Source organism: Lytechinus pictus, chromosome 8 (assembly GCF_037042905.1).
Source record: "Lytechinus pictus isolate F3 Inbred chromosome 8, Lp3.0, whole genome shotgun sequence".
In the NCBI taxonomy this organism is placed as follows: Eukaryota; Metazoa; Echinodermata; class Echinoidea; order Temnopleuroida; family Toxopneustidae; genus Lytechinus; species Lytechinus pictus.
Window position 1 is genome coordinate 13,222,766 of NC_087252.1, and position 26,572 is coordinate 13,249,337.

Consider the following 26,572-nt stretch of genomic DNA (forward strand, 5'->3'; position numbering starts at 1 on the left):
GTATATTTAATCTTCTTATTCTACCAATATCAGCTTTATTAAAAGATGATAAACAATGATGACCTGGCCTTTTATCAAGCTACCTTAATGATGACCACTTACTCATTTTGTTCTAGGAGACAGTCACATACCAACAATAAAAGGAATTAATCCCCCCCCCAAAAAAAAAAATGGTTAAATTTTTTTAACAGTTCAGTTTTCAACAGTGTTCCCACTTCAACTACCTTGTTGCTCTCGAACTTCTCCATTTACTGTCAGTGGTTCTAAGGTGAAATAATAATTTAAAAAACATGGCCTAGTCCTCTTAACGGCTTACTGGGAGGGCTGAATTCAAGTGTGATTCAAAGTCAGATTTAACACTTTATGAATGGGCCCCTCCCCCCCCCCCCCCTCTCGGTGACAGATGTCTACAAAACCCTCACCTGTTTCTTCCAAGGTTAGTTTCCGATTTCTCTCAATATCCAAGATGGTCGTTCCCGTCCTTGACAAGGCATTGGTGGACGACGCCGGAGACACCGAAGACGGTGACCCTCCTTCACCTTTGAGCCCGATGTTTGGGGTCAAATTTCCTGATGTCTTCCGTCTAGCGAGGAACTCGTCGCTGAGAGACAACTCCGGAGCGAGTCGAAGGCGACGCTCAGCCATCTCCTTGATTTTTTTCTGTGAATTTCCAAGAGGGAAGCAAGACGCCATACTTCAATTTGAATAAAGGATTATTAATGATTAACTGATGTGCTCGAGTTCCTTTTAACGGTCATAGATTCATTTTGCAAATAAATAAAAGAAAGCACTTTGCAATGTGTTGACAGTATGTGTAACAACGCTTCAAAAGATATTACAACAAAATTTGTACACTTCATTTTCTGACCAAATCAATAGCCATAAACACGTGGGCAGATAAACGTCATTTGTTGTGACATTTGTCAAATGTATTAAGGTGAATAGCAAAGCATTACTCATAGATGTTATGTAACCACTACTTAATTGATTATTTCTGTTCTTATTACACAGAAAACAGGTGGGACAATGCTTCACAAAAGACATCCCTTAAATGCCTCCATAACAATGTCTTTTCCCAATTATTTTCAAGATTTTCCACCTAATTTTCACTTTGTTTCTTTGTTTCGTACTGTTTCTTTGGCAATTAAATCTTGTATAATTTTGGTGTATGCAATAATAAAAGCCATACCTTGGCTTTTCCCTTCCATAGATTTCCATAATATTTTGTTTTCTTTTAAACTTGTGTTTCATGGGTTTTTCTTTTGTGTGTGTTTCTGTTTTCCTCTTTTAAAAACTACCTTCAAATAATTCTCTCTAGATTCTATCTTTGAAAAAAAATAATAAAATCGATCTGACTAAAATTTCTTACCAATTCTGGCATTTCTTTCTGTTTATGTTTTTTTGTGTATTTGTATCTTCCTCTTTAGAAATTAACTGCTAAAAGACAGTAATTTGCGCTATATAAAAAATGAATATTATCATTATTAGTTTCAAATATTTCTCTCTAGATTCTATCTAAGAAAACAAAAAATCAATTTATGAATTAGTTAAAATCAATCAGACCAATATTTCTTACCAATTCTGGAGTTTCCTTCTGATTCGGTAGGATATGTCTCGAGTAGTAGAGGACTAGGTTGTTGTACTGCTTCTCAATGCTAAGCAGCATTGTCTTCTCCTGAAATGAGAAGACAAACAAAAGTTGAGGAAATAATTTCATGAAAATATAGATAGGTATCAATGATAAACAAAACCTGTAGGAAACAAGAAAATAATCATTTAATTATTTTCATGGAAAAAAAGGTCAACTGGAATATGAAGTGCTCAAATGTGAGCAAAACATTTGTTTTATGTTGACCTAGGATTTCAAACTGGGAAGCGTGCAATTTAAGAAAGGGTAGTGTTTGTAAGTTGTGATCTCAATGAAACTGTAAACAAGTTACACCAAAATGAGGTCATTTAAAAGCCAAGTTAGATTTCATGCAGTGTTTATCCCTCCCCAGAATTTTTTTTTAAAGAAAAAATTGTATTTGAAATGCACCTTTTGTGAGTTTAGGATCACAGTTAAAATAGAAACGAGAAAGGATGCAACTGTATATCTAACTAGATGCATGTCAAAGCCAAAATTCGGCCTGAAACGGGAAAACTTATAAAGCAGACACTTAGTTAGGAGTGACTAGATGAAACTTTGATGAAGCACACACAGTCATTATTTCATTTGGTTCAAAGGACATTTTTTTTTGCAAATTACCAACAGTTATCTTAATTGTTCAAAGGCAACAATGAGTGAATGAAAATGTATTGCTAGCATGTCTCGAAAAAAGGAAAAAGTATAGAGTAGAATGTTCGTGAGATAATTACACACAATTTAAAAATTCTAAGTTCTGTTTAACAAATGATTCAATGATTCAAGACTTTCATTATGCTACTTATGAAAGGATTAACACCCCCCCAATATAAAAAGAAAAAGATTTGTAACTACTTCTATCGGTGTAAATTATATTTTGACTTCAAAATCGCACTTTTTGTTGGTTTTACCTTTTCAAGGTGAGCTATAGCCTCTACTTTTTTCTTCTCAATGTTTTCAGCTTGTTTCTTTGCATCGCTGATGATATAAGTCATCTGCTTGTTGATGTCATATACTGTCTCCTAGAAGAGAAAAAAACAAAAGGAAAAATATATAGTTGAATCTGAATGTTGTATTTTTTACTATTACAGTGGTCTTCGAATAATGATATATATTGTTAAAAAAAAAACCTGTATGAGACAGGGCTTTGTATTGTAACTTGACTTAACATATGAAAATACCCGGGGGGGGGGGGAGGGTGTTTTACAATGAGTGAAGTCTCCCTATAGTCAAGTTTAAATTCCAACATAAACATGATGCACCTCTATCGAGACTGTTGAAAATCTTCTGAAAACTCTTTTAATTTATAACTCGTAGATCTTTATGAGCCCTGAGCACTCTACAGAGTGGATTTGGCGCTTTACAAGTCACATTATTATTATTATTATACATGTATATAATAAGCAATCTTATTGATTTATTCACAGTCTAGTGCATCCCATGAGAAACGGTCTATTGATGCATTTGAAGCCCTTAGATATATGCTTTAAAGGAGAATGAAACTCTTGGAGCAAGTTAGCTTTTGTGAAAGCAGAAAAATCAAAGAATAAGATCAACAAAAGTTTGAGTAAAATAGGATTAACAATAGAAGAGTTATGAGCATTTGAATGTCGAGATCACTAATGCTATGGAGATCCTCCCATTGGCAATGCAACCAAGATCTGTGATGTCACAGATGAACAACTCTCCCCTTTTGGACACTGAAAATATACCCCAAAACATCTCTTTTTGCTCATTCTAATCATATGACAAATGATTCATCAATGATATAATGTTGTGAAACCTCTGTACTTGTCCTCCCATAAAGAGAACACCTCACCTTGTGATAGACTCTATAAAAGTGAGAATATACGTGAAATAAGTACTAAAGTAATGAGGGAGTTGTACGTGTGTGACATCACAGATCTTGGTCGCATTGCCAATGGGAGGATCTACATGGCATTAGTGATCTCAATATTCAAATGCTCATAACTTTCTTATTATTCATTCAATCTTCCTCAAACTTTCAACAATATGTTTCTTTGATTTTTCTCTTTAATATGGATTCAGCTGGTTTCAAGGGTTTCATTCTCCTTTAAGCTGATATATTGATTGTTTCTCGAATAATTTCTATTTGGATTTTACAGCCATTTTTGTCAAAAATGTTCCAACTCACCCCAATCTCCCCTATAACTGGGGATTGCAATTTTAGTCACAATTTAATCTTTGTGAACCACCCCCTTGAATTCTTCCTCTTCCTGAATGGCCAGTGCCCCATAAAATACAAGGAGTTGTGATCGATTGCAAATATAAAAGAATGACTGGTTCCTAATCTGTGTTTTGAACAAAACGTGCCTGCAAAGATAAAACTTAATTGGCCATTGGAATTCAGCCAATGATGTCATACTTATTTTGCTAATGTCTCAGCAAATTACATATTGTCTACCAGAGCCAATTTAGCACATGAATTTCAGTTATACTGTACATACAACCATATGGTTGATTACAAACTTTGTTCCTACTAATTTTAAGATTTTCACCACAACTACATTTGTACATGATATATACCATGCTGTGACCAATTCATACATTAAAGGAAACCAAAACCCAAGAAGAGAAACAATTTTACAAGAAAGAGTAAAATGGGAGGAACAATTTAAACAAGTTTCATCAAAATCGGCTAAGAAATGAGCAAGTCATAGACGTTTAAAGAGTCTTCTACTTTCTATGGGGTCCTCCAATTGGCAACACCATGCTTTAGAATGGCAAATTTTGTGGACAACTCTCCATTTGTTTGGTACATAAAATTTCAGATTTTCCCCATTATCTTTCAAAAATTCATCTTGCCTTCATCTGAGCATAACATATGTCATGGGAAAATATAATTCACACCACATTATGTTAAGGTAGGAGGAGAAAATATGGAGAGTTGTCCACAAAATCAGCAATTTTGAAGCAAAATTGCCAATTTTGAAGCAAATTTGCCAATTTGAGGATCCCCATAGAAAGTGCAACAGGACTTTTTGAACGTCCCTAACTTGCTTATTTCTTAACCGATTTTGATGAAACTTGTCTGAAATTGTTCCTCTGATTTAACTCTTTCAAACAAGGTTGCTTCTTTTCTTGGATTTTTGTTTCCTTTACAGCTTCTCCGGTAATGGGCAAATCAAAATCCTGAAAATGGTTACCCAATGTCAGTGCACTTGTCTGTATCAAATCATAAATGGTGCTTGTATTGCTTTTGGCACAAATTCAACAAATATCTTACTCAGCTGGTCTATTCCTGAATCTGATCCCTAACCATCTGACGACCCCAAATCATCAATTTGCTCATTGTCTGTAGTAAATCTGTTTTTAATTTTACAGGAGTAAAGTGCAAGTTCGGGTCAGCATTGCGTGATGAATTTCTTCTTGTTAATGTAAAGGGAAGTGTAGTTCCTATAATGTTTGTACTTTTGCCATAGTCATGTTACTTTTCTTGTTTGTTTGTTTGTTTAAAACTTCATGACAGGCTAAATTCCTAGTGCCATATTCTCTTCTCATCTCGAGGGTAAAGTTTACCTCTTGTCTTTCAAAATGGCAACAATACTGCCCCCCTTTTCAGCTATAAGATTTTAAATGGCAAAGATCTCTGTGAACGACATATGACATATATGTGTAACTGGAATGCTATCTATATAGTTACTGTACATACATGTCTAACTCCTTAAGTTATATATTCCCAATTTGATTGGAACTAAAGATTGCATTTTTTGCCAATTAAGATATAATTTTAGATTAGTCAATGGAAATCACTATTTGTAACATCAAACACTCCATCCTTCCATAACCACCTAAGCATTCTTCATTTTCTCGGTTTATTTCTGATTTGTCCAATGCCAATTCGTCCAATTGCCAACTCGTCTACTATCAATTGGTCTACCATCGGTTCGTCCACTATCCACATGGTCTAATTGCCATTCGTCCACTCACCATTTCATCTAATAACCAGTTGGTCCAATAGTCATTTAGTCCATAAACCATTTGGTCTAATTGGATAAGTGTTAATTGGGCAAAACTAAAAGAAAATGGGTATTAGGACCACCTGGTTATTAGAGGAAATGGTCATAGACGAAATGTTGATAGATGAAATGGCAATTAAACTAAATGAGTGTAGACTATGTTGTAAGTAGACAAATTGGCAATTTACAATTTTCTCCTCCTCTTGATGATTTACATTGACAACTGTTTTAAGCTACTGAAATCCTTGTATCCGATTGGCTCAGAACAAATTATTCAGTGAAAATCAGTGACAAGATTTCATTCATCCATTCTCACCTGAGCATTCTTCATTTTCTCCTCTTCTTCGTCCTCCTCCAAAGACAACCTCTTCTCCAGGATCTCTTTCTCTTCCTCTATCCTTGCCTCGATCTCCAACTGCCTGAACTCCAGGTCCTCAAACTTCTTCCGCTCCGAGTCGAGTTGGATGGAGTCTCTGCGGGCGAGGGACAGGAGCTCTTCTTGCTCCTCCCTTGGCGACGTCTCAATCTTCTGCTTGAACTCAAAATGTTGCCGCTCCAAACTTTGGAGGCGTCGCCGTGCTTCCTCCACCCGTTGACGCTCCTGTAAAACAAGATGGTATCAAGCATGTTAACAAGAAGACAGCTTTCTTACTAATTAAGCGTTTTGTTCTCTACACTTATCATCACATTCTCTGCAAGTTTTGGGAGAAAATGGATCCAATTTATGAATGAGAATGAGCTATATTTGACAAAATTAATGAAATATTTACCAGCTCGTAAATCACATGATGATGATGGAAAATATTTTCAAATCATTGCCAATTTAGAACGTTTAGTGACTGTTAAAATGTTCATATTCAAGAAAAGTACAACTAATTACTGCAATGGAAATGAAATCATATCAAATATTTTTTTCTGCTCACATAACAGAAACGATTGTTCAGCATCAAAATATATAACAAAGGACAAAACAAGGTTATAGTCACACCAATGAAACTGACTCCAGATTGACTAAAGAAAGTATGCTTTTTCCAGTTACATATCATTGATTGGTTATGAGTTGGTTTCGTTGGTGTAACTGGGACATTAGAATGATCTAAAACATTGAGTCACAAAATTGAACCATGCAACATAATTACATATTCAAAATCCACTGGGATTATAGCAAACAGACAAATTAAAATAATGAAAATAAAGGGGAAAATATGTTAGAATCAATGAACACCAGAATTTCACATGAAATCTCCTTTTATTCTTTAATGGATTTCCGCCCTACAGTCATCAACTAGAACTCCCATTTTAATGAGAAGGAATGTCTCGCTGTGTTTTAGAATGCAAGAAGGTCAATGTAACATATGCATGATTATATACATCACAGACTGCTTCAGCAAAATACTTCCAGTATTATTGTTTATGAATAACCATATATTACTCCAACTGTTACTTTGAACACATTCTTTTGAATATTATCATTATATGAGGATTGTGAAGTCTATTTATCGTGTACCGACTAGATTTCAAATTTGATACTAATCCTAAACAGAATGTTTATCAGCTGTTTAATGTAATTTATATAAAGACCAACTCAATTAATCAAAATAACATTTTGTATTAATCTAATAAACCTGTCTTATAGCATCAACTGATAATGATTCTTCCATGAATAGATCTAAAAGAGTTGAATTTTGGCCTGTTGATTAAAATAGACAGACATCATGAGACCTTCTGCTTCACAATCACAATCCAATAACTCACAAGGTTTTCACCCATCTACAGACAAGTTTTGAATAGAATTCCGCAGCTCTAAATTAACCGTCTCCAAATGGCACATGACAATTAACATGTGAGCAGTGTGCATTAAATGAAGATTTCATCACCTTATAAATAGAGAGAACAATTTTCAAACAAACATGTGATGATTATGCAAACATCTCCCATAGCATATGAGATGGGAAACATCCTGAATAACTATTAAATTAATGAAATAATTCCAGAGTTTTAACATAAATCTGTGCAAAATGCTAATATTTGGAACATAAGTGCCTATTATTCCTACCTTTCTTGTAAAACATTGACTGCTGTGACAGTATCTCGATTCTAAAATTTTCCTTGCAAGAGGATCGATGATTTCAAAGAAAACACAGAAGAATATCATTCCCAATTTTGGTATCTCAAATCCTCAAATGAATATTGTATCTACTCAAGCATCCAATTTGTGAAATGATGAAGATAAGTTTATCCTGAATATGATGCCAATTTCTAATTCCTAGAAAATAATTCCTCAAAACAGTATTATGTTCTCAGAAGCTCCAGGTGTCACTTTATAATTCCTTGTAAGAATGCCTAATAAAAGTATTGTGTTCACACAAGCACCAGATGTCACTTTATAATTCCTTGGACGAATTTCTAATTAAAGTATTGTGGTCACACTAGCATCAGGTGTTGCTTGATAATTCTTTGTACAAATTTCTAATGAAAGTATTGTGTTCACACTAGCATCAGGTGTTGCTTTATAATTCCTTGTAAGAATTCCTAACAGAAGTATTTTGTTCACAATAGAGCCTCCTGTTCATAATACCGAATCTAGTATCTTGCATCTTCATTATACAGTGTGAACACAAGCATCCATTACAAAAAAAAACACAACGACATAAGGGGATCATAATCCAAGACATCCCTGCCAGCCATTGTATTGTTCGCAACAAGCGCTTGAAGACTTCAGAAGATCTACTGGAAGCATTGTTCTGATATAAAAATGAAATATCCTTCCTAAAACGGTTTGCCTACACTGGTTGCTTCAGTTTTTCCTCTAGATTTAATGCTAGTGGAGAGTATCATGTTCACACAAGCATCAAGGATAAAGAGATTATTCTTATTTGAAATATCCTCATTGCAGCTCAATGCAAGCAAAGTATGACACTTGTACAAGCTTACAGAATACAGGAGAGCTTAATCTAATCAGAAATATCCCATGCAGTAGCCTACTGAACAATGTAGGGACGCTATAATCCGTAACGTCCCGAGCGTATGAGGTGGACCAGATCACCAGCCGAGCCACGAGGGAGGCTAGAACATGAATAATGGCGGTGTGGGCTCTCCGTGGCTAACTTTAGCCGAAGATAACGAGATGGCACGTCCTAGGGGGTGTGATAGTTACACAAGAAACTGCATGGGGGTGCTGAGCCAGGCTAACTTTAGCCACAGATAACTAGGCAGATGCCATTGAAAAGCAAAAGGTTGTTAGTTACTTCTAGAAAGGTCATGTGGAAACATCGGAGTATACTGCAAAAACACGTTAACTTTAAAATCACATTTGTTCTAAAACCACTCAGTCTCATATGAAGATGGGCTACCTGCATTTAGGATAAAACCTTTTTCTAGGTTTTATTGTGTGTCGCTGGCACTTAATTGGTCTGACTACTTGGTCTACTTTCAAGACGGGCTATCTGCATTTAGGCCGAGCCCTTTTGGTCCAGATTTTATTTTGTCTCACTGGCATTTGGTCTAAAGATTACTTGGGCTAATCAAATTCTGTTGGATCTTTGAGCTGACAATGTTAATCCTTAAAATTTTCTCTTAAGTTGAATTTGTCCTGTAGCTTTTTTATTCTGACGGAGAATGATCTAAATTCCAATCCCTTTAATTAAATTTGAATTTGAATCAAATGCAACCACTGTTAAGGCAGGCCCTTCTTATACTGAACCGTGAGTAGTAGGATCCAGCATCCATTGATAGACCTGCTACAAAGCCCAGCATAGAAGTATCAAGGTGCAGTGGTAATGACTCTTGCCTTGCAATCAGAGTGACATTGTTTGATCCCACCGCTGCCACATTAACATCCTTTGGCAAGGCGTCAATCCACAGTTTACCACTCTCCACACAGGTGTTGATGGTTACTCGGTAAGATGAGAAAGCCTATGTAATATGCATGCAATCAAGTTTGGATCTCTTTTTTTCTATGTTCCCCAAGGAGTGGAGAAAGGATTATTGTGTGAGGGCAAGCCAGATTCCAAAGACTGAGGTAATATAAGCGCTTTCATAGAGATCTTGTTCTGAAGTATTAAGCGTAACATAGAAAGCCAAATATTATTATTTGAATTTTATTTCCATATTAACTACTATATCACATAAGTCCTTCTACCGCCAAACGGTATCATCCTTGTAGGATGTTTTAACAAGAAGAACGGAACAAATACTGACAACTAACAACAGGAACCTTGTACATGATGAGATAGGACGTTTCGCAGCAAACTTAGTTTCTCCTTGCCCCTTAATTAGGGCTATTATGGTGACCAGACAAACTAGGGCTAAATAAATCTCATATGACACAGGCAGGGATGGATTAAGGCGAGAAGGGCAAGGGGTCATGCAAACCCCCCCCCCCTATATTTTGAGCATCCAAATTGGATATATACAAAACATAGCCAAATCTAAGAAAATTGGGATCTCCCCCCCCTCCCCTCGTTTTGGAGTCCTGGATTCACCATGCACTGTATATGTGTCAGTGGCAGATCCAGACAGGGGCACCAGAGGATGCGCACCCCCTCCCCTGTATTTTGAGCATCATCCATTGAACATAACAAAATCTAAGAAAATTGTTATCTCCCCCCATTCTAAAAATTGCTGTTTGCACCCCCTCTGTTTTGTAATCCCGTATCTGCCACAGTACAGGCATTATTCAAACACTGCATATTTAATGACAGATTTTTTCAATTTCATCCAAACACACTGATTTGATGATATTATCAAAATCAGATGTAAAAGAAAAAAAAGTTATCATACTTTCAAATTTGGACTACATTTTTCTAATGGATTTTGACAAATACCTAGCAGCTCGGCCAGTGATTGACATTAATAAAATATCAACCAACTTGATCAGGAAGTTTAAACTGAATATTGCCAATTTTAACTTAGAAAATGAATAGGACATGCACATATCTATAACTAATGGATTGTTGACAAACAATTTGAAAATGCTCAACTTTTGGCAAAAATGGGAACGATAATATAAAATACTTTCTAAGTCTAGATTAGGCTGACTACTTAGAAATACGTTCATTAAGGTATTAATAATGTATCAATGACGATGTCAATACGTCAATTACATATACAACCTACATGGTTTCAGGCACACATCTAAACACAAATTTAAACATCTCTTAAAAACAGACCCTTTCGCGTTTTTCTATGGCATCATATGACATTTTATCCTTCTTGCGTTTGAGGGTGCTAACATGGGCCTCCCTCTCTTGAAGTTGACTGAGCTCACTTCTGTGTTCTCCCTCCAGGAGGGCCGCTTCCAACTCCAACTATAATAGGGGTGTTGTTGGGCATGTCAGACGGAGGGACACAGTGATGGCACAAATTGCACAGAAGGTATGATGGTGGTTCCATGATGCCATGCGCACATCATTATAAATATATGTAAATATATGCAAATATATGCATGGTGATGTCATTGTGATGTCATGCAATGTCGATGGTGTGTATAAAATGCAACATGCATACGATATGCACATCATGTCGAATATATATCATAAATATGATGAATGAGATATTGAAGTATTGGAAACATGCCAATAAATTAGAAAGGAGAAAAGTCACAACAAAGTTTAAAGTAAAGCAAACATTAAATATCAATAGATAGACATGATTAATAGAAAAATCAGAAAAATATGCAGAATTAAGAGTAAGACAATGACAAAGTGAAATTATTACGACAATGTGTGGTTAGGAACGAATTCAATATAAATTCACAACAAAGATAATCATTTGAACAACACAAAAATGTTAAATAGGAAGGAGATATTCAGAAAAATGTGTTCATATTTGATGAAAAATGAACAGCATGAATTAGATGAATGTGAATTGGAAAAATGAAGAAAATGAGTTTGAGAAAAGTTAAATGGAATGGAGAAATTATTAAAAAGAGAAAAAGTAATTTTAGTGGCAATGAAGGCATAACAGACAGCAAAAAACATAGAATGATTTAAATATGGAGAGAAAAGAAGTTAGAAATTGAAAGAGTAATATGAAACGAGTATTAGTCAAGGGGTGATTTTGAAAAGTATTATAGCAAAAGATAGACATGAAGAGTTCATTAAAGTTAGAAAATATGAAAATGGAATATTGAAAGCGATTAAAAAAAAGTTGAACAATGATGATTTAGTCGGGATGGAAAGGGTATGGAACAATGGATAGGGTATGTTGAACATACAGATATAAACAAACAGACAAACAAATGAATTGGAAAGAACGGGGTAGGAAAAGTGTCGAAAGCACAGATATAAACAAACATACAAATAAACATGAAGCAACATATTTGATAAGACAATGGGAGGGGATAAAGAAAAAGAAAGAGTGAACAAACAGAAAGTTAAAAAACATAAATCAAAAGTATAGATAAAGTTTATAAACTAGAAATTATACAAAAATAATCATTTAGCTAAGTGGAAAAAAGAGAAATCTTAAAGGATGAAAAGTGACAAATAATAAGGAAATAGAATCGAGTATGCAAAGTAATGCAAATACATCAATACTTCTATATAATAATACTAAAGATAGAATACATTGAACAACTGCATAAGTGAAAACTTTGAAAGGCGAAAAAAGGTAAAATGTTTCATTCTCAAAACATTTTTGGGAATAACAGAAAGACAAGACTTCGGTGTAGGGTCCAAAGTAATTAATATAGATATCATAATTTTTAACCTATGGTAACTTCCATTGAAGGCATCATGGCCGAGATATGATTATGGTAAGCTTTCTTCAACCTGGCTCTGATGTATGAAGTGCCAGAAGAGGATACAAGATGATGAAGACATTAAAAAGATTAAGGGCAGATTCTGTTACCATAGTAGCAGTCTGGGACCAGTGCTTCTCAGCCAATCACAACCAAGGATATTGTATATATTGTCAGAGGTAACAACTTTGAGAAACACTCTCCAGATATGTAGAGATTGATTAGTTTTTCCTCAACAAAAACTGTTGTTATCTATTTAATAAGAAGGGTAGCATTTCACGAAAAGTTTTGTCAGTGACTTTCACTGAATAATTTGCTTTTAGCCAATCAGAGGCAAGGATTCCCAGTAGCTTATAACACCTGTCGGTGGAAATCAATGAATAAACTTTTCATGAAATGCTACCTGATATGTGAATTTATTCCTTCTTTGTCAATTTAAAAAGGAAGATAATCGTTTGGCCAGGGTATTTTGTCAGCGGTAATGATTATGTAACCTTCTTGGCACATGTGACTGAAAACAAAACTAAAAAAAAAAAAGAAGCAATTCCTTTAATGTAGACCTTCTAGTCTCATATGATTCCTGAAGTTCTTTATGGAAAAACTCTCATTTTTGTTAAATGTACTAGCCTAGTAATTTTTTACAAATCTGATATGAAATACGAGGAAGCATTTTATAACTGATTGTTTGGTTGCCAGGAAATCCCAACCAACACTTTTCATATTTGTGTGACGGTAATGTAACATTCACTTCCTTGATGTGTTAATTTGCATTAAATTATCACATTTTTACAGGTGCTTTACAAATCAACCCATTCTTGGTCAAACTTTCAAATTTTGTTGCAAATTTCAAATATTGCAAATGCTGAGAGTAAGGCAGGCTCCAGGTACACATATCCAGATATTGATTAGTTTCAAATAATCTCACAACTGTAATGTCGTTGAAAAAAATGTTTCCTTTGCTCAGAATGACATTCCCAAAAGGTACCAAACTCCTGAGGCTTGTAATGATAACGATCATTTTAAAAATTATTCAACTAAATCAATTTCAATATTTAGGTTACTTTGCTCAAAATCAGAACCCAAAACATACTAAATTCTTATAACTTATGAGAAGACTAGTGGTCCGTTATTCACCGAGATACATGTATCTATGATTTTGCAAAAAGGGCGGCCGTTGAAATACCTACCAGCAGAAGTGGCATGGGCTGTATAGCGTTCCGACTGATCCATGCTCATAACATTTATCAAAATACTGAATATTACTGAACATGGCCGTAAGCAGCAAGGGGAGGGTACTTACATTTTTTTTACAGAAACTTTACATTTTCTACTAATAATTTTAAAAATTTGCAAACATTCACCAAAGTGTTCAAGAACTTCTTCAATTTCACTTTAGGAAAAGCAAAAGCACCCCTCATTACCAGCTTGGTCACTTCAAACCTTGCTTTCGAGTTTCTTCTTAAAAAATGTATGCGTCTAGTCCTATGGAAATTCAACCTAGAAGATGTTATCATTTTGTATAGTATGGTCTATAATAATGCTTCCAGTTGAGCAATGAAGTACAGTGTCTACTGTTTATACATCTACACATGCAGAAAACCCACTAATCCTGGCCAATAATGTCATCCTGTATTAATGATTTCATCAGAACAAGCTAGGCCTATGTAAACAAAACAACCCTACTTCCTATATATCCAAACCAAAATATCACAAAACCGGGCAAAAAGACAGTGATGCGCTTACCAATTGTTTGGCAGAAGCTGATGAATTAGTCCAAAACCCCATGGTAAGACACAATTTCATTGCCAAAAAATGTCGGAGAAACGGATGGTTTTTCGGGGGAACCTTGCTTACACCTCGGTGAGTGCACAGGGTTGAAGCTGATGTAAAGGATGTGCTCATTTAGAATAGGGCAGGCTTGAATTTCTACTTTTCTCGTTGGAATCAATCAATTAGTCATAAGGGATTTCGGCAAGGAGACAACTGCAGGCAGGAGATTAAAGTATTCTCCGCAAAAACATGAACGGGAGCGATGCGTTCTCACGAGGAGTTTTAAAGAGAGAGTCAGATTTTAGCCGACGATTGCGATTAAGGGTGGAAGGCTTGTTAAGTCGACTTTTTCTGCCGCTGGCATTCCAGTGGTTAATATCTATTAAGTATTATAAATTCTTTGTTTTCTTGATTACGTATTCTTTGTATAATCTTAATTTACCAAATAAAGAACAAGAATAATAAAATTAAATATATTAATTAGAATTTATAAATATAAACATGTGTGTGTGTGTGCTATATTATTGGCTTGAACGTCAAGTCTATGCAAATCTGTAATTAGTTTGCTCCATGCTTTAATTTTCTGATATCATATATCATGTAATAGTATTCAAATTCTTTTTTAACGTCTCATACAATAGGGTATTAAATTATGTTTTATTAATAATAAAAAAAGAGCCCATTTAATAACAGATGATATAAAAGAAAAAACACCAACCATTTTCCCTTGATCCTGAAAGGCGAAAAACTATTGTAAAATAGTGATTTTCTCTTTAAAGATACCATTTCAAACTACTGCATGCATTGTACAGGAATGAGGTGATAAACTTCCGTCGCTAACTTCAGCAGCTCCCCGACACAACATCATGACATCTAATCAAATGACATATTACTAAATGCAAATGCCTATCTCCAGAAATGCTACAAATAGATTACAAAGTTTGAAATAATTGAAATATGGGTGGGGGTGTTTTGTAACAAAAAAAAAAATGGAAGTCACGTTTGTTGAAGTATCAGACAATTGTGGGGGTGCGAGACAGCTCCTTGCTCGGTGTATAATCGCTAAGATTTAGAGGCATTCACTTCGGGTACTAGACTGGAATCTACTCCTTCTTTTCAGACGGGTGAAATTTTGGAAAAAAACAACAGATGGTTAATCCAAATAACTTCCTTAATTTTCTTGAGCTTTAAGCATGGACCTATTCACATTTGAAAGATAAACTACTCCACATGGATCTTAATTGTCACCGAGTATTAGTGGAGCCGGGTCCATTTGAGTTGAACTAACCGAATATTGCCATTGATGGTACCTCTCATGGAAACCATGATTGATTGTGATTGGTTGTTAAGCAAGGCTAACATGGAAGTTATCATTGCATAATAATATTTTATCCAACTTTATTTTCAAAACCAGCAACTAGATGTATGTATGTCTAACTTAAACAAGACAAAAAAAATAAAAAATAAATTGATTCCATGACGAGTGCAGGGATGCCAAGTTCAAGACCAGCTATTCATGAGATTGTTTGTGACTCAAAATGAGACCACAGACAATGCGTGAATTGTATATGGGGATAGGCTGTGATACAGGCATGAGAACAAGGTTTTTTGGGGGGTATGAGCAAGAGCCCCAAAGACGGGAGTCTCACACCTAAGGCATGAGACTTGGTATGTCTGAGTCCAGAGTAATGTCACATCGAGCCAAAATCAAAGAGACTATAAACATTCTTTAAAAAAAAAAGCCTGGCATCTGCAAGGATTTTAATTCCTGAAACTACAAACCCTACAACTATAATCCAAACAACCACCATTCAAGGGAACAGGTAGAAGAATAGAAGCTCTGTGGTCTGGTGCTTTGGACTCGGGCCTTTGAGACGAAGGGTCAGAGGTTTAAATCCCAGGCTGGTATAACTTTTCTTCAGCAAGAGCAACATCTTGAAACATACAAATTGACCAGTCAAGCATTTCATGAAGTGATTTGTCGGAGAATTTCACTGATATCTGTTATAACCTACTGAAATCCTTGTCTCTGATTGACTATGTGCAAATCAGTCTGTGGTAATTGCTGACAAGATGTTTTGTGTAATACTCCCTTTGAATTTTGGGGTGCAATGCTGCCCTCTCTTGTTCAACACAGTCATTTTCCTTTACCAAGTTTATGAGATATTAATTTCCTTGCATCAATTTACTCGGCAATTTAGACCTGAATTGTCTAATTCCCATAGGCTTACGATACACAAAGAGAATGGTTAGATTTTCATTTGAGTCAATTACTTAAGTCCACATAAGCTAGCTTTATGTAAACACAAGTATCAACAAACGTGGAAACAAACCAAGATGAGATTTTAAAGGCTTTCTGGGGAAGTTTCATTGTATTGTAAAGACAATTTATGGCTTTCAACCCAGTAAATAAGATCGCATTGATAAATCTATTTGATAAGTCAGAAAAAAATATAGGAACCAGCAGGATTTGAAAGCCATAAATGTGTTTACAATAAAACCAAGATGAATCACTTATTTTTCAAATGGTAACTAACTTACTATATATTTTGTTCAACAAATTCACTGTGTTTAAAACCAAAATATAAAAATTGACGAAAGGATTTTAAATCTGATAAGGCAACAGGTAGTTATCTTTCATCTATCAAAATAATAATTCAAATTTCTAAAATATTCCTTTTTTTACATTTTCAATTAGGATTTGTCACATCATTTCAAGTTTTTTTTTGCAATAATAGGGAAATATCAACATTGCCAATTTGAAGATTTGGGATCAATTTTAGTCCTCTTTAAAAATATTGTCCCTGAAATGTCAACAACACCACCTCCCAAGCCCAATCATCTTGCATAACAAAAATTTATGTTCCAATAAAAATTAACGCAGCAGTCACACCAACGAATCCAACATGAATGATGTTACGCCATTGGAAATGACATAATGGCCCGAATTCACAAAGGTGGTTTGGAAAACCCATGGTTGATTCCATGGTTTATGCAGATTTCCTGTATAAATTACGCTTATTTTACCGCATATATTTAAAAATGGCCAATGCTGATGTGCGCTTTTGTCACAGTGCGCCAAATTGACGCCTGTTGCCGTGGTTATCCATGTTATTTTATTCACAAGTCCACTGTTTTGAATTAATGAGTCCACTCTTCAAAAAGTGGACTCATGAATAAAATAGTGTATATAACCATGGAAACAGGCGTACTGTAACAAAAGCATGCATCAGCATTGGACATTTTTTATACACACGCCCGATACGCGCTAAATTAAGCGTAATTTATACAGGAAATATGCATAAACCATGGATTCAACCGTGGGTTTTCAAAACCACCTTTGTGAATTCGGGCCAATAGCTTTGGTCACTCAGGGGCTAGTTTTGCCGTTGTGACTGAGGGTTTACTCAACAGACCTCTCCTCTCTCTTCCTTCCATGCTTTCTCTGGAGAGAGTGTCGTTTACGGTCAACTCCAAACCGTCTAACAAGCCGTAACGGGCTCTTTCCTGGGCGTGCGGCAGGAAGAGCTTTGGCAAGGTTATCTAGTTAAGAGGGGCTTGATGATAAGTTCTTGGCCCAGATAAAATGCTGATGGCTAAAATGGTCTTCTTTTCTATGGACTTAAGTCTTCCCTGATATACTTATATATTTTCTTATAAGTAAGAAAATTGGTTGCAAGGTATTCTCAAGGTATAATAATAATCGCAGGGCCCGTTGGGAGAACAATTTTCAGAAGTAAAGTGGCTTCCCTGGGTAAATATACCTATAGTATTATTATTATTATTCTCTGAAAACCATACTTGAGTAACTTTGTTCTAAACTGTCTTTCTTCTATACAGATTTTATAGGGCTATTATGATTCAATAAAGAACAAGTGGACCTTATCTTTCCAAGATTTTCTGTTTTTTCAAACTTACAAAATACCTAAAATAGCCCAAATATTGCTTGGTTATAGCTGAAACATGCTCTGAAAAAGCATGATAAAGCTCTAATGGCCTCTTTCCTTACAGTTAAAGTTTGGCGGTATAGGAATTATTTCCTTTTTTCCTTCCAGCTGAAAAGTTGAAAGCTTGGACATTCACACGTAGATATGACACATCTCCTAATTCAAGGGGGGGGGGGGGGGGAGTATGGGGAATGGCACAACCGGTCACTACCTTACCAAGAAAACCAATAGGTATACTGCTTAATTCGAGACCGGTGAGCTTGAATAACTTCAGGTAACTAGGGTAATACTTACATATTTTCTCAAATGAAAAATGAAAAACAATTTTTTACCTAAATACTCCACCTGTGCTTTGCCCTAACCGAGCAAACAGCAAGCATGTTGTCACTCTTACATATAAGATGCTGTAAATGTCAGATGTTATTATTTGACTACGCATTGAGGTGTGTCTCTGTAACCTAGCCACAATTGGAAGTAAACAACTGATGCTGAGGACAACAAATGGATATTAGGTCAAAATCTTTCACTTGGTGATGTTGAAGTTTGATCCCAAAATGTCAATTATCACACCTGATCGATACATATCTGAAGAATTAAATTGGATTTAAATGGTTAACATAAATAAAGTGAAGCAAAATGAAAAGATAAACACCTCTTGCAACGTTTCCGTTTCTTGCACTTCTAACTCTTCGACGTCGATCTCAAGCTGTTCTATTTTCTTGATGGTCATTACCCTCGCCTCCTCCAGCTTTGTCATGGCGACACTTATCTCATCCATACTGAGCTGAGTATTTCCAGAGAAGGGGGTGGGTACAGTCATTCACATAGCCAGCATCACATGGGAGATGGGGCAGGGTGAGCATCAGAGGGGGTGTGGAGAGATTAGAGGAATAGCCGTAGAAACATCATCAGCATTGGCAGGGAGGGGGAAAGCAAGTTGTAAGAGCATTTATGTAGAAGAGGGAATAAGAAGAAAATGCATATCAAAATAAAAGATAAACAAAACAAAATCTAGTGAAAGTGAAAATTAAAGTCAAATTAATAAAAGAGTAAATTAACTTAAATGAACTTAAAACATATCAAAAACACATTACTTGGACTCTTGCTTAACATAAGGACATCACATTACAAATAAAAACAAAGAGAGAATATCCCAATACCAAATAGAAATCTAACATAAATCAGCCTCCACATATGTTACTTCCCCATCATAAAATAATAGTAAGCTTGAAAGAAATCAAAGATTCCATACTTTCACTGTAAGTACTTAAGTGCAAGAATAGGAACTGAGAAAATTTGTGTGGGTAAGCAGCATGAAAGAAGACATTAACTTTGGGGGTTCAAAACAAAATAAATATCAGAAATCAAGTATAACAAAAAGTCAAGAAATTGTAAACATCAAAAAGTAAAAATGGAATCAAATTACTGCTTTACTATATTTGTAAATTGGCAACAAGTGGATAAATAATATCAAAACCCTATGTACATTTTCTAACACATTTACCTGATGAAAATTAGCTGAATTTGCCCCAAACAACACAATGCTTTCTAATAATAAATTAGAGAAAAGAAAATTAATTTCATGCATCCATTTAAGGCTAATCATGCTCCAATCAATTAGAATGTGCAATCTGCAACTTGTCAAAAGTCAGAGCTATGTTTTTCCGGCAGGAAAGCTATGAGCAGCATTTCATTACTAATCATTCCATTTCATCAGGGACGTAGTAAAGGGGAATGCAGAATCCTGCAATGAAAAGACCGAAAGAACCTTGATAGCTGGATTCTTGTTATGGCACCGACTTTTGACAATTTGCTTTCTTTCCATGGACCCACGTTATAGATCTGGAAGTTCAATGCACTCAGTGAACTACCAATGGAGCAGTCATGTGACAAATCACCTGATGAGTCACCTGACCATGCAAGGGAATGATGCTGATGCATCATACTCACCATCTCATCTCCAGCTTTCATATCCTCAATGCCATCCAGACTGGACCTGCTTCGGGGTGGCTTAGGTGGAGGCGACCCTTCATCCCCACTCCGGGTGTCCTCTGTTGCTGCTTCATTCGCTGAGGACATTTCCTCTTTGGCTTCCTCGACTTTGGCCTCCACTGCTCTGGCTTCTTCAACTTTAACAGCAGGGGCGACTACATCTGCAGGAGGGTTACTGTCCGGGTCTTTCAGCTTCTCAAACCAAACTCTCCTAGGAGGCTCATTATCCGTCGCTGACAATGTCGATGAAGCGGATACTGTGGATGACTCCGATGCTACCTGGGCAGGGATGGCATCTGGTACTGAATCAACTTCGTCCATATTTGTTTCAAGTACTGATAAATTTGTTGGGAATGAAGGATTTTCTTCAAGAGGGAAGGTTGGGGTGTGGACATCTCTGGGCGTTGACGAGCCACTCTCGATCGTGCTGTCACTGAGCTCGCTTTCGCTTGGTCTCCCACTTGTCTTCTCGTGTTTGATTTGTTCCTCGTATTCCGCGCAGATGTTGAGGATTTCCTCCATGCGCAGCCGCTCCAAGGTGGCCATCTTCTGCTCCTGCTTGCGCTCCTCAACGGCCATCTTGTGTTGCATGCAGAGCTCCTTTTGCTCCGGATCCTCAAACTCATCAGGATCTAGAATCAGCGTATGCCGTGGCTCTTCTTCATTGATAAGTTTACTGAGCTCTGGTGGTAACAACCCTGATTTTACCTCTGGAGGAGATTCTGACTTTAACCTTAGAATTGCATCACCATTCGTTTTTGAGTTTGGCACAGGTGTAGATAACTGAGGTAAAGGAGTATGCAACTGACTTTGAGAAGTCAACACGATATTTTGTCCAATGATTTCAGAACTTGAACTCGATGCTAAACTTATTCCAGATTGTTCGGAGCCAGATGACTCTCGTTCTGTGGCATTACTTGTGACTGTGGTCAATGACGCCGAGCTTAGACTTGATCCACTTGAGGATCGATCCATTTGGTCGGACTTCTTTGGAGGAGTTTTGTTTGAATACAGGCTGCTTTGACCAAGTTTGACTCGGCTTGGTGAATGAGGTCCTCTCTTGTGTTCCAGGGTCCCACGGGGACTCGTCGTAACACCAACATGAAGCTTCTTCGATGATCCCCCTTCACTGTATCTCAAAGAGTCCTCAAACTTTGACCTGATAGCACTGACAGGGGGTTGGTAGTCATTAGTAGCATTGGTTCCATCATTTTCATCAAATTCATCATCGCATATTGCTGTTTCACGCAAGTCCATGGGATTCCCAAAGGGAAACATCGTAGTACCACTACTATTCGGTCCTGTGTCAGCCCAGACATCCGGATTAGCTGACAAGCCAGAAATGGGGGAGAAGACTGAATCGTTCTCATCTTGCTTCTCAGGTGATTCAGACAGTGCATACTTATTGACATACGTCTCGGATAACAGATCCTCGTCGTTAGAGACCTGCCGCATTATCTCTCTCAGTTCTGCCTCAATGCTCTCCTCTAGAGGGCTCTTTGGGATGGCATTGTGGTTACTGTTTGTATTGTTCAACCTGAGATGCACCGGACGACCTGATGGCTTCATAGCCTCTGTGAAACCAACGCTGTTGTGTGTCTCCCCGTTTTCCCGATGGTTTCCATTTTGTGCGTCTGAGCCGTAGGTTGTCCTGACACCATTGTCGATGCCATTTCTTCCACAGAGACCCTGCTTAAGCTGTTTGGCCTCTGAAGGGTTGTTGAAGCGAAAAAAGCAAGATTTGCCAAAGCACAGCATGGCTCCTGAAGAAAAAGAGAATCCAAAAGAAAATGTTACTTAATGAGAGCCCCAAGGATTTTATACAGCGGTCAATTTCCATTTTTACTGATATCATTTTATCTTACTATTGTTATACATTTTTATTTGGATTATACATGTTGATAATACTACTTTGATATGGAATGGAATATACTAAAGCTGAGTTGAATTGAATTCATCTTAAATCATCAATCTTTTAATATTTGATGTTTATATTTGAAAAGCATCAAATCTGAATAATTCATCAGGATCCCATTTCACAAAGACTAAACAAATGCACAATTTCAATAACAAGTTCACCATCAGCCAATCAAACGGAATGATTTCAGTAGCTTTAAAACCTAATTCAAACTTGTAAGGTCACAAGGTATTATGAAATGGGCCCCAGATATTACTGCAGGAAAGAGATGTTCACCTTGAGTTAGTTTAGTAGGGCTGGTGATCCTATCCCCATCGACACTGCAGGCTCCTATTGGGTAAAGCACTACGGTGTCATTCAGGTTTTCAACACAACAGTGTTCTGGTAGGACATCTTTACCAGTGATGAGGACGTCTTGCTTCACACTGGCTTCAGTGGTTCCTATCCTAGTCTTGCCTGGAGAGAACAAAAGAAACAGAAAAGAAATACAAGTATTCATTATAATGATGATAATTGGTCCATCTATACAGTGCAGCTGCCAAATGCATACAATCAACTGCTATAATATGCATGGTATTGGTAAGATATTATTACCGTGGCTGTAGCCGAGCTGCCATATCATTGCATGGTTCCTGACAGAATCACAAGAAACAAATTTCATAATATTAGTATGTTATACACTTTCAAACAAAGGCTGTTCTAGACAAGATGAGAGCTTACCAGGCATAGCAACAAGGAAAGTAAGCCAAGTGGATAGCATTATACCCATTAATGACAGATTATTATTGAGATGGTTCAAGAAAGTCAGACAAGAAAATGAGGCTACTTCTTCCACTATTGCTTACTGGAAAAACTTTCAACGAATCTTAACTTTAAATATTAAACCTCAAAAAGTAGCACTAATCATCAGCTAAATCAAAATTAAACTCTCGTGAGAACCTAGCACAAGCCCTCGACTTCACATTTGACTCCGTCTGACTCATGGTCCAATCAGAGATCGATCAAGGTTGTTGCTCCGATGAACATCATCTTTATCAGAACATGAAGAGCGCGAAACTGATGAAGAAGGAAGATTTGAGGACCTTCTGGTCATCGAAGGAGCGCAGAGGATCGTTCAAAAGATAAAGGATCCAATGCAATATTTTTCAGAGCTAATGTTACAGGAAATGGTTATGAGAATGGTGTCCATAGTCCCTATAAGGATGTCCAAAAAGAAAATATAGCAGGTTCAAACTGACAGATAGATTGACAATCAAAGAATTGCCATTTGTTTATTTTCGACTATAGTGACATTCCATGAAGTCAGTAAATTCTGTTGATACTTTCCACACAAAAAAAATCCACTCACAAAAGAACTGATAGTCAAATGAAGATTCAAATTATATAAATGCTTTAAGAGCTTTTTCATTATTATTTTACATTACTGATATGCAAACTCACTTGTCCTAATTGGGGTCTCAGAAAAACTCCTTGAGACAAAATTACATTGCATTGCAATCAGCTTTACCTCTTGTAATCATCTGATCTCTTTAATAATTAATCAGTCCATCCATGGAGGTAAATTGAATCTCATAAGGTGGTTTCAGACCGCCTCGAAGTTCGCCGGTGTGAAAGCAAACTACGCGTAATATCCCCGAAAGAAAATACCCGATAAATAGTAGGTACTTGGCGAAATTACGAGAACTTTCGCGGGGATTTTTCCAAGGTCGTGGGTATTTTGGCGGTCTGAAAGCAAATTACGGGAACTTTTAGCCCAGCGTGTCGTTGGGTGCGGCGCCGTGCATGGGTTGCTGCTGGGCTAGTAAATTTGAATTTCGCGCCTTGCTGCTTATCAGACCATACTGCGCATGCTCGTAACTTCAGGAACTTATCCCGAAGGGTATGTTTCAGGGCGGTGTGAATGCAGGAATAATTAATGGGTATTTTTCAGCCTAAAAAAGTTCTCGTAATTTAACGGGGATTCTTGTGATCGAGGCGGTTTGAAACCACCTATTGATCAGTCTAGTGCAAGGTGAAAGGGAAAAGACAAGGGGAAGATCACAGTCAGACCGCAGCTCGCGCGATAATGAGCATATTCACGGAAATTTATTCAGCGGCCCTCTAGCGGTCTCCGAAGGAAAATGTGCGATCAATTTGGCTTGATTTTCCCACTGAATTGGAGGGGCTGAAGTTATAGCTCTGTACTGGTCGCTAACTTCAGTTTACGTCGAAACGAATTGTGGTAAGTTATTCTCAAGACCTTCATCTACAGTTTGGTATATAATTTTCCATATTTCGACATTTTCAACCTACCATTTTTACCTCTTTAATTGATGCTTATTTTAGTAATATTTTAACTGTGATTTTGTAGTCGGAATTTCACTTTTGGTTCCTGACTTTGCTACATAACCAAATTGTTTCGATCAGGATTTTTTAGAAAGAAGAAAAGTCACTGTTCAAAATATGTCAGAACCAACTTGACGCAAACTCACCTTATATTTTTATTTTAGAGAAAATGATACCCTAAAAATCGAGAAATTTACGTTTTACCCGGAAGTAACCTTCTCGTTCACTCCACGATGGCGCGAAATAACGCCAAAATTACGTTCGTCGCGGGTTGGTAGAATTTCGCCTTTGGTCCCATACGTTGAAACTTAGTGTAATGATGGCAGATGGCTCGCATTATATGTGTCTGTGGACGGTGGACTTGTTTTTTTTTAATTAAGACTTAATATAAACGAAGCTTAATAAGTAGATCCCTTCTAAAGTTTTATTCAATGATTATCAGGTTTCCGAATTCCATCAAGTTTTTATTATAGATTGAGATATTTCTTGATTTATGTTGAAAATTGTTAACCTTTTTTCTTAATTAGTCGAAGTTGAGCCCCATGATGATTTTTGCCCCAGCCCAGCCCAGGCTGCGGTTAAGAATTAAATGATGATTAGCTCAGACAGTCTACTCTAGAGACTATAAACAGTTTAAAGTCAAACTAAAAAGTCTGGTAGGCCTACTACCGTATTTATAAACCATTTTGTTCAAATAAAAAAATTGTGGCTGTCACAGACAGTACTTAGACTTAACTTAGTTAGTCTCTTAATTGACGTACATGTAACATAATTCATACTTTGAATGGTTATTTAGTAATTTAGACTATTTCTCTCTTTTTTTGTCTCTTCTACACACAGATCTGCATACTTGCTGACTCTGGTCTCTGCTTGCTACTTCATTCTGGGAGAGTCCATCATGTACTATAATGGTCAGACTATGATTTCGACAAAGCCCTTATTTCGTTTGCAAATTTTGGACTGATACAACAGAAAATTTATCTTTATCGATATTGGAAACAAAAAAATTAGAGCACAGTTTTGGGGAGGACTAAGAATACTGACTTGGACAGGAATACAGCTTGACAAAAATAAAAATTCACAATTCAAAACCAAAGAACATTTTTAATGTTACTATATAGTGCATTGCAAGAAACTTTCTACTCAATCACACATTCCAAAATTAAGGGTAAGTCCTTTGATCAAACACAAACATGTAGTTGATTTGCAATTGAAATTGAACATAAGTTTCTTGCAATGCCCCATAATCATATTTTGTTCTCAAGCAACTCTGTTATATGTTATCTAATGTGCTGAAGGTTAAGTGCCATGTATGTTCACAATTTTTTTTTTCGAAGGTATAATATATTTGTCCTTTTAAACGGTATTTGAATGTGGTTACGCCTTGTTTTTGTTTTCCACAGTAATTATTGCATATATGAACAGAAGTGAAATATTTGTTGTGAAGCACTGTATGAATGTTGTGTGATCATGGAGCTATGGTGTGATGGTATTATAATTAATTCATCATTTTTGTTATAAGACTGTAAACCTGGTGGATGTGAGGGAGTGGCCTGGATGAAAGGAAAGTGAGCATGTGTCCAATTACGGATTTGCATATGTTTAGACAATTTTGTTCGTGGATAAATATTAATGTGCATTCCCTATTCCAAGCAAAGAGTAAAGGAGAAGTCCACCCCACCAAAAAATTAATTTGAATTTAAAGAAAAATAAAGTATTGCAGAAAATTTCATAAAAACTATGATTCAAAATTAAAAAAATTACTATTTTGACATTGAGAAATTTGCCTAATTTTATAAAACAATTATATGCTCATCTTGGTCAATGTGCAAATTACAGAACCGATTATGTCACAAGCACTCTAAATTCTTGTGTATTTTTTTGTTTGATACATGTACATTTTATTTTAATTTTCATTAACAAATTTTGAGAGGGATTTTAATTCCTCCATTAACATTCGTAGTTTCCATAAATGTAACCTATTGTGATTCGAGGAAGATTTTTTAGATCAAATTTGCTAAAATTTATGTAATAAAAATGCAACAAAAATTTAAAAAGTAATGTGATGTAAGTGACATAATCAACTCTATTTGCATACCATTGTTTTGTGTTAAAAAAGGGAAATTTCTGGATTTATTCAAATAATTTTTTGTTGATGTGCACTTGACCTTTAACTCACTTCCCTTCCCACCCCTGCCCAAATAAGTGTAATCAAGAACTTGAAAATCAAAAGCAGTGATTAAGAAGAAGAAAGAATTAATCATAGAGCTATTA

General features: G+C 36.3%; 1 protein-coding gene and 1 long non-coding RNA gene across 2 annotated transcripts in view; one reads left to right on the top strand and one right to left on the bottom strand.

The window, feature by feature from the left end:
• LOC129266310 (pleckstrin homology-like domain family B member 1) overlaps positions 1–22,700 on the bottom strand; it is a 39,025-nt gene extending 16,325 nt beyond the window's left edge. Inside the window, exons 1-9 of the mRNA XM_064104110.1 lie at positions 22,694–22,700; positions 22,250–22,429; positions 20,014–21,818; positions 18,716–18,847; positions 10,776–10,913; positions 5,921–6,205; positions 2,536–2,646; positions 1,577–1,675; positions 423–660 (exon numbers count right to left, since the gene is read on the bottom strand). Of these exons, the coding sequence (XP_063960180.1) occupies positions 423–660; positions 1,577–1,675; positions 2,536–2,646; positions 5,921–6,205; positions 10,776–10,913; positions 18,716–18,847; positions 20,014–21,818; positions 22,250–22,429; positions 22,694–22,700 (2,995 nt within the window). The remainder of the gene's footprint in view (positions 1–422; positions 661–1,576; positions 1,676–2,535; positions 2,647–5,920; positions 6,206–10,775; positions 10,914–18,715; positions 18,848–20,013; positions 21,819–22,249; positions 22,430–22,693) is intronic.
• Positions 22,701–24,104: 1,404 nt separating this feature from the next.
• LOC135155061 (uncharacterized) lies at positions 24,105–25,664 on the top strand. Its single transcript, XR_010294413.1, has 2 exons — positions 24,105–24,194; positions 25,139–25,664. It is a non-coding gene; the product is annotated as an uncharacterized LOC135155061 (long non-coding RNA).
• The last annotated feature ends 908 nt before the right edge of the window (positions 25,665–26,572 follow it).